At 40.5% G+C, this 9,383-nt stretch overlaps 2 protein-coding genes across 5 annotated transcripts in view; one reads left to right on the plus strand and one right to left on the minus strand.

Annotated features, from left to right (window-relative positions):
• The window catches only part of LOC122560216 (calcium-responsive transactivator-like), a 119,320-nt gene extending 115,818 nt beyond the window's left edge, over positions 1 to 3,502 (minus strand). For all 4 annotated transcript variants that reach the window (XM_043710641.1, XM_043710643.1, XM_043710640.1 and 1 more), the window contains exon 1: positions 3,267 to 3,502. In XM_043710641.1, the coding sequence (XP_043566576.1) occupies positions 3,267 to 3,335 (69 nt within the window). In that variant the 5' untranslated portion in view covers positions 3,336 to 3,502. The remainder of the gene's footprint in view (positions 1 to 3,266) is intronic.
• Positions 3,503 to 3,603: 101 nt separating this feature from the next.
• LOC122560218 (proteasome subunit alpha type-7) overlaps positions 3,604 to 9,383 on the plus strand; it is a 13,298-nt gene continuing 7,518 nt past the window's right edge. Inside the window, exons 1-2 of the mRNA XM_043710649.1 lie at positions 3,604 to 3,805; positions 5,436 to 5,562. Of these exons, the coding sequence (XP_043566584.1) occupies positions 3,704 to 3,805; positions 5,436 to 5,562 (229 nt within the window). The 5' untranslated portion in view covers positions 3,604 to 3,703. The remainder of the gene's footprint in view (positions 3,806 to 5,435; positions 5,563 to 9,383) is intronic.

The following is a 9,383-nucleotide window of genomic DNA, read 5'->3' on the forward strand; positions in this document are numbered from 1 at the left end:
CTAGAGAGTGTGGCTGAACAAAGAGACCTTGGAGTGCAAGTTCATAGCTCCTTGAAAGTGGAGTCACCACTGTTGGAATATTGCATGCAGTTTTGGTCTCCTTCTTATCGGAAAGATGTTGTGAAACTTGAAAGGGCTCTGAAAAGACTTACAAGGATGTTGCCAGGGTTGGAGGATTTGAGCCATAGGGAGAGGTTGAATAGGCTAGGGCTGTATTCCCTCGAGTGTTGGAGGCTGAGGGGTGACCTTAAAGAGGTTTACAAAACCATGAAGGGCATGGATAGGATAAATATACAAAGTCTCTTTCCTGGGGTCGGGGAGTCCAGATCTAGAGGGTTTAGGTTTAGGGTGAGAAGGGAAAGACATAAAAGAGACCTAAGGGGCAACGTTTTCACATAGAGGGTGGAACATATATGGAATGAGCTGCCAGAGGAAGTGGTGGAGGGTAGTACGATTGCAACATTTAAATGGCATCTGGATGGGTATATGAATAAGAAGAATGTGGAGGGGTATGGCACGGATACTGGTAGGTGGGACTAGATTGGGTTGGGATATCTGGTTGGCATGGATGAGTTGGACCGATGGGTCTGCTTCCATGCTGTACATCTCTATGACTCTATGATTAAAATATCAATTATTCATAATTGAAAGATGACATTCTCCTAATACTACATTTTTTCTTCCTGGTATTCAGACATTCCTGCACAAACATCCCCATCCAGTTAATCATTAAGAGTGATCCAATCTAATTGTGCTTGAAGTTGGAAAATTTGTGTCAGGATAGACATTCATCAATCATTTGAGAAGTGTTGCATGTTACTACCCAAATGTGATGTATACATTTTAATGAAATCCAGTCATTGGTGACTCAACAAAATAAAAATAAAATTGGCACTCATTTGCCTCGCTAATTATTCAGTACTTTGTGTTTACAAGATTCCATCCTACATCAGTGTTAGTTACTTTCATTCCTTGAACATTAGCCAGCTCTTACAGTAAATTATTTTGATCAATTTTCTTTGGAAAATTGGAATGTCAAGACCTTACACATGAACAGTTGCAAATAGCTTGGCAGGGGGTTAAAGCTCCAGCAGCCATATAAAATTAGTGGCTCATTTGGTTTACGCAAATATGCAAAATGTGAGGTAATCTTCATCGTTTTAAGAGAGTTTAACTTCTCAGTTGAACAGGCAGTCTTCCCTCCCCTGCTCCTAAATGGTTTGTAAAACGGAACTTGCCATATTTTATGTTTGTTTTGCACCGATATTCTGTTTTGCAATTACTTAACAGGTTGCTGTCTTGCACCCCCCCCCCCCCCCCCCGCTCCCCACCCCCACACACAGCAGCTTCCTAATGTTTGTTTTTAATCTGCTATATTTCTGACGTTTGCCAACAGTCACCAATCTGAAGGGTTAATTCTGCTTCCGTCTCCACAGGTTGCTAACTGAGCTGCTGAATATTTCCAGCTTTCACAATATTTTCCATTTTGCCACCCACTTCTGATTATTGCTACAGAGTATTCAGCAGCCGTTTTAAGTTTTCATGTTAAATGTACCTTATATGTAGGTGACCTCTTTAGAACAGTGTCTAATATCATTCCTCTCTCCCAGGTAAAACAGGATGACAGAATTAACCAATCGAAAGATAGAAAAGTATACAAATATCAGCACTGGTGGCTACTTGACTAACAGAGAATATAAAAAAAAACTGTTTGCACCATAACATAAAGGGGAATCCACATTTTTTTTTATTTTGCCATTTAATTTCTTTATGATTAAACGTGTTAAGAGTTTAAAGATGTGGTACATGGCAGGTATTCAGTTCAATGCTATTACAGTCCTCTGGAATTGAATGATAGCGATCTAATTAACTGGCTACACATTTTTATTCTATCCGTCACATACAAATAGAATACAGTTAACCTGAAAGGGAGGGGGGGGGGGGGGGGGGGGGGGGGTGCTTGGTGTTGTTCATGACGGCCGTGACAGAAACAGATGCGAAGTGGTGGGTGTTTAGCAACAATGCTCTCTGTCCATCGGATGGCAGCACGATGGTTTTACTGAGCAGGATGCTGATGAGGTGTTGATTGCCGTCTGCACTGACACCTTTTCTTCTTCGCCATTATTAATCCACCAAACTCCCAATGTTCCCCCCCCCCCACCCACCATACAGCTCACTCACCTCTTCCACCGAAAGCAACCACCTGCCCACCACCGAAACCCAAATCCCCCCCCTCAATTGAAACCTGAGCACCATCTGAGGCAAACTTTCGCTATTTCCAGCTCGATTCTGCGAGGCGAGGGGGGCCAAGGGAGAAGATTCAAAATCAAATGCTTGGTCGCCCACAGTATCGCCATCCCCAGCTAACGGTTTGACGAATACAGCACCTGAGGTCTCAAAAGAGCTCTATTCTGTGAGCAGAAAACAAAAATCCTTCAAAAACAGACCCCGGTGACAAGGGTTATTCAGAAATGTCAAGTTTCCGTCCGTTACTTTGTACGGTTCATTACGTCTTCAGGTTATTTTGGTTATAAGGAAAAAAAATCCCAATTTGGATCAGAAATACCCAAACGTTCTCATTCCTCGCTGAAAGTAGCACTTTTATTAAACAATTACTGATTGCATCGCTTAACACGCCATTCAGTTGAGCCATTTCAAAAGATAAAACAGTTTATTTTGGAACTGCATTCGTTTTCCGGAAAGTGCTAGTAAAATAAGATCTATTTAAGTGGCTTTAATTGGCATGCCCACTTTCAGTCCCTGCGAGGCTGCACAACAGTAAACTGCACATTTGATGTTATTTTATCTAAACGCACGTTTAAAAATCACGTGTCAATAATAGAGGTGCAATCGTTTTGCTAAGTAGATTAGGTCGGTGTTTTACACAGAGAGAAAAATCCAATCTATGTCGATGTGATGTAAATGGAATTAAACAGTGCCTTGGCTTCTTTAACCTCGCTTGCTCTATGTGTCTGCACTATCACACCTTGCTTTGTTCAGAGCTGCTGCATTCACAGTCCTTGGGGGGGGGGGGAGAGAAGAGGACACCAGTCCTGTCCCCAAGCAAGATCTTAAAATGATCAAAACCCGCATTTCAAAAATGTGAGAGCTGTCCCGTTTGTTGTCAAAGGCGGAACATGAAATGAATGGATAACTGGGGAATGACAAGGGTGGGAATTTGGTTCAACGAAGGCAAAAAATCGAGAGTCGCAGATTTCCCACAAAAGGGGGAACTAAATCAAATACTAAATAACAAGACGTTTTACCTTTTGAATGGTGGCTTGGGTGACCTCCCCTTTCCCCCGCTGGCGAGCTGATGCAAATGCCACAGACATGATTTCAATTTTCTCTCTGGTTTTCTCTCTCCCTGTCTATCTCCGAGGTCGCAAAATAGGTATATAATAAATGAAGTAATGTAATTCCAGATGATGCTGTCAGTGGTGCAAATGCAGCCCGGGTTTGATTGCAGATCCAGTGGTTAGGGACAGGGGGCTGTGCAGAAGGCGGCAGCGGCGGCTGCAGCTGCTGTTCAAAGGCAGTTCCGCCCTCTCTCTCTCTCTCTGACAAATCCCTCCTTGTGGAGGCAGCTCGGAGACGGAAGGGGCGGGAGGAGAGAGATGATTCGGCGTTTCTAGCTGCTGGAAGGGGAGGTTGGTTGGTTTTTGGCCGGTTTCGGTTTCGCTCTCTGCTGCCGAAGGGAACCATGAGCGCCAGCTACGACCGAGCCATCACCGTCTTCTCCCCGGACGGGCACCTCTTCCAGGTGGAGTACGCCCAGGAGGCGGTGAAGAAGGGATCGGCAGCGGTGAGTATCGCAGCACGGAGGGGGTAGACCCAAAGGCCACTCACCTTTCACCGGGCTGCGGCCTTGCTGCCCTTCACAACCCTCCTTCCTCCCCCAAAAGGTTCCGGCCTGGCCCCAATTACTGGCCCAGCGTTGTAAAACCTTTTTGTTTTTAACTTTCGGAAACGTTTACTTTTTTTTGTTAAAAGCCAACCACAAAGGAATTCTAATCTTTAAAATTGCACAGTCACTGAAACTTGGCAGCCACAGTTGCCAGGCCAATGTTGGTGAGACTCATGGGGAACAGACAGGTTCACTGCAATTTCAATCATTGTAACTCTTGATTGTAGCCAAGTGAGGTGAAGTCCCCCACAGCGGCAAATGTAACTTCTTGTAATGCCCAGGCTCCTCTAGTGTCCGACGACCGAACTGCATTTAAATTGTTTACAACTACAGTATTGCTTTTGGTCTGACTTGGAATGAGTGAAAATCTGTGAAAAGAAATCCCAACGTATAACCTTGTTAGCTGTCGTTAGTTATGTCGCTTCTTGACATTTGTTCGTATGGAAAGCAAAATCCTGATGTGATTTAAACTGCTAATTGAGCAGTACTGTACTGCTGTACTGTTGATATGTATTCTATGCTATTCAGGAAAGAGTTTTGAACAATTAATGACATCAGTGCCGATAATATTATTCCATAATCTCCTAGCTAATCTCTTCCAGTATTCAATTTAAAAGGTAGCAGTACTACTATTAGGATCCTAATGTTTGGGTCTTCCATGAGACAAACATAACTAATTAAAGACTGAGTAATTGAATTTTGTCTTTACATTTTTGGCAGGTATACAAATTGCATGAAAAGATTAAATATTTTCAGAACATGTAAATCGCTTATAACCTTGACCACTGGTTAAGTAGACTTAAAGAAACTCAGAAGATCAGAGAGTTATTATATCTTAAGAATTGACAAGATAGAAAACTGAAGTCAAAGTGGCATTTGTGCAGAAATTACCTGGTTCAAAATCAGAAATAGGTAACAAATGTTGTTATTCACCATGTTATCTTGTAATATTCAATTACACCAGGATTGTGACAGATATGATTGTGGAATCAAATCTCCATCTATTAAGCCTACAAGTAGACTAATAGCTAAATAAATATTAAATATAACAACAAAGAATTAGTTATTTTTTAGGGATATTTTAATAGAATCAAAGTTTAAAAATCACACAACACCAGGTTATAGTCCAACAGGTTTAATTGGAAGCACACTAGCACATTGAACCTGTTGGACTATAACCTGGTGTTGTGATTTTTAGCTTTGTACACCCCAGTCCAACACTGGCATCTCCAAGTCATTTAATAGAATCACATCTGTAAAATTTCAACTTTACTTCAGTGCTAAAATTATACTGTAACTTCAGAAACTCTTGGCTCCTTTTTGTAGGAAAGCAACAGAATCAATCCAGAAAAAGACAGTATAAACATTTACATTTTAACTTGTTGGATGTTTGCAAGTGAATGTTTGTCTGTGAACGTTGCTTTGAAAACAATTTTGCACTTCACACAAATTGCATTCATGCATCAGTAGTCCTATAAATGAATATAACAAATTGAGACAAATTCTCTTTAATAATTAAATGTTACAGGTTGGTGTTCGAGGAAAAGAAATTGTTGTCCTTGCAGTGGAAAAGAAATCTGTAGCCAAATTACAAGATGAAAGAACTGTAAGGAAGATCTGTATACTGGATGACAATGTTTGCATGGCTTTTGCAGGTAAGTGAGACTTCCTTTCTTTATTCTCTCTCGTGGATGTTACCCATTCCTAATGGCTTAGAAGCTCATTTCAGAAGGCAGTTAAGAGTTACCCATACTCCTGTGGGCCTGAATCAGTAGGCTAGACTAGGACCGCAGATTCTCTTCCCTGAGGGTGTCAGTGAGCCAAGTGAAATTTTAATGAAAATTAATAGTAATGATCACCACAAGACTCCCTTTCAATCTTGGATCTTTATTATTTGAATTTAAATTCCACCACCTGCTGTGGTGGGATTTGAACCCATGTGCTCAAAGTGTTAGCCTGGACCTCTGAAATATAGATCAGTGACATCACACTGCCATCAACTGAGTCACTGAAATTTAATTGAATTATTTCTTTGCAATTGTTTTAAAAACAACTGTTTAACTTTAAAGGGATTTACAATGAAATGAGGATGGAGTTAGCTAAAGTGAACTGGGCAGGTAGATGAGCAGGAATGACAGTAAGTGAGCAGTGGCAGATGTTTTAAGGAGGTTAAAACAAAACTAATGGAGACAGAAAATAAACTGAGGGCAAACTAATGAGAAGTATAAAGACTGATAATAACAACAGCTTACTTTTAAAATGTATAAAAAGGAAGAGGGGGTCAAAATGAACCTTAGAAAATGAATCGGGGGAAAATGAAAGTTTTGGGGAACAGGAAGTGACAGAGGAGTTAAAGATATTTAGCATCAGGCTTCATGGTGGAAGATACTTCAAATTAATACAAAAGAATATGCAGGAGGAGTTAAGGACCATAACCATCACTAGAGAAGTAGTATTTGCCAAACTTACGGGAGTAAAGGCAAAAAGGTTCCCTAACCCTGATGGCTTACATCCTAGGATACTAAAAGAGTTAGTTACAGAGATAACTAATGCATTAGTTGCAATTTTCCAAAAATTGCAGGATTCTGGAGAAGTACCAGAGGATTGTAAACGTGACTTATTCAAAAAGGGAGTTTAACAAGTAGGTAACAGTAGGCCAATTAGCCTAATATCTAATGTTAATAGTTAAAAATCACACATTATCAAGTTATAGTCCAACAGGTTTATTTGGAAGCACTAGTTTTCAAAGTGCTGCTTCTGCATCAGGTGGTTGTGAAGCAGGATCTTAAGACACAATTTATAGCAAAAGGTTAGTGTCATGCAACTGAAATGATATATTGAACAAAAATTAGATTAAGTCTTTCATCTTTTAGAACAGGTTTGCTAGTTTTGGTTCTTTAATATGTAAATCTGAGAACTTTTAAGTCACATACTCGAGATAACTTCAGTTTTTATAACAAAGTGTCATATCAGCTCAGACAATGTATTAAAGGTGTGAGGTTAAAGTCTGTCTGTATCCCAATCTTGAGTCAAACTGGTTCTATTTCTAAAGTGGAATTTACAAGATATTACATGGATTGACTGCCTATAAGTTAGGCATTTTTGAGCAAAATAGAATGTGTATGCAAATATAATTCTGCAAATATAAATTCACCCTGTAAACTTGTGAGCGCATGTGTGTGTGAGATGGGGTATAAGTCTGTAAGGTGTGTGCATGGGTGAGGGTGTGGGGGTGTATGTTTGTATGAGAGAAGGTCTGCATGATCCTCATGGTTACTGAACTTGGCTATCAGCCTCTGCTCAGTCAGTTTGTTTTGTTGCCCGTCCTGAAGTCCACCTTGGAGGACGGTCATGGGTGACTTCAGGACAGACAACAAAACAAAGTGAGCAGAGGCTGACAGCCAAGCTCAGTAACCATGAGGATGGCCTCAACTGGTACCTTGAGTTCATGTCACACTACAAGTGACCCCACTGCACTATACACTGGCCTCCCATGCTCTCTCCCACACCCTCTCCTTCTCGCAGGCTTATACCCCATCATACTCTCTCATATTGTGCCAAATGTACACACTCAAATTTATGGGATGAATTTATATTTGCATATACATTCAATTTTGTTCAAAAATTCATAACCTACAGGCAGTCAATCCATGTAATATCTTGTAAATTCTAGTTTCGAAATGGAACCAGTCGGACTCAAGATTGGGATACAGATAGACTTTAACCTCGCACCTTTAATGCATCGTTTGAGCTAATATTGCACTTTTTGTTATAAAACCTGAAGTTATCTTGAGAATGTGACTTAAAAGAAGTTTTGGGATTTAAGTATTAAAAGAACTGAAACTAGCAAACTTTTTCTAAGAGATGAAAGACTTAATCTAGGTTTGTTCAATATAGCATTTCAGCTGCATGACACTAATCTTTTGCTATAAATTGTGTCTTAAGATCCTGCTTCACGATCACCTGAAGAAGAAGCAGTAATGCAAAAGCTAGTGCCTCCAAATAAACCTGTTGGACTATAATCTGGTTTTGTGATTTTTAACTTTGTCCACTGCAGTCCAACACCAGCTCCTCCACATCATGACTAATGTTAATAGGTATTGGAATCCATTACAGCAAACTAATTTAGTTTAACTGGTACCTTTTATGAACCAGCACATTTTAATAAACTTGATATGTCCAAGTATTATTTGATCCAATTATAATTTTTTTATTTACACTGAGGTAATTAAATTTACTTGTTCAATCAAATGACCACGTGAAATATCAAGTTGATTCAATTTTATTTCTTCAAATACAGCAATGTCTGATTAGTCAGTTGAGGATGCAAATGAAACAGCTGCCTGCCAGTGAGGTTTATTTAAGGCAAAGTTGCATTATTATTTGTGATTTCTGTTGTAATTAAAGTACAACAGTGTGTATACCTTACAACAGTGTGTATACCTGCATTGTGTTTCAGTTACTAAGTGCGATTTTAACATTGATTCTATGGGACCTGAACCAAGAGATCCACATCTGTGATGGGTAACAAAAGTTTTACTCTTAAGAGAATATTTGGAAAATCATAATCTAATTAAGCAAAGTCAGCATGGCTTCATGAAACTTCATGGACTGACTGACTTAAGAGTTTTTTTTTTCAAGGAAGTTTCAACCAGAGCAGATAGAGGACATCAGTGGGTGTGTTGCATTTAAATTTCCAAAAGACATTTAACAAGATACCTCCAAAAAGGTTCAGTCAGAGGTGTACAGCATGGAAAATAAACCCTTTTGGTCCAACTTGTCCTTGCTGACCAGGTATTTAAAATTAATCTCATCCCATTTGGCCCATATCCCTCTAAACCGTCCCATCCAGATGCCTTTTAGATCGGAGCTCTGGTGCTGGAGGTAGAATATAGGCATGGATGGAATTCTGGTTCGTGGACAGTAAACAGCAAGTGAGAATAAGGAGACCTTTTTCAGGTTGGTGACCTGTGACCAGTGAGGTTCTACAAAGATCAGAGCTGAAACCATAACAGTTTCCAATATGTATTGGAGACTTGGAGAAAGGAAGTGAATGTAGCCACACCCTCCTTGGTTTGAACTACTCCACCAGCTACCTTTAGCTCTGCAGCAGAAGTGGAAGGCCCTGCCACCTCTGAAATAGTGCAAGGAAATGTCTGGGGGAGGGGGAAGGGCCTGAATGTGGTTCCATGTTTTGGCACTGTCCTGCCCCCTTGTGGGGAGAGGATATCTGGAGTGAGGTCATGGTTCCTTGCCTATCTGTTGTCTAGCCCTTAGTGCTGATGGTTGGAGTAACCCTTAACCCCTAGATATATAGAACATAGAAGAATACAGCACAGTACAGGCCCTTCGGCCCTCGATGTTGCGCCGATCCAAGCCCACCTAACCTACACTACCCCACTATCCTCCTATATGCCTATCCAATGCCCGCTTAAATGCCCATAATGAGGGAGAGTCCACCACTGCTATTGGCAGG

The sequence above is a fragment of the Chiloscyllium plagiosum genome, chromosome 20, assembly GCF_004010195.1.
Source record: "Chiloscyllium plagiosum isolate BGI_BamShark_2017 chromosome 20, ASM401019v2, whole genome shotgun sequence".
Lineage (NCBI taxonomy): Eukaryota > Metazoa > Chordata > Chondrichthyes > Orectolobiformes > Hemiscylliidae > Chiloscyllium > Chiloscyllium plagiosum.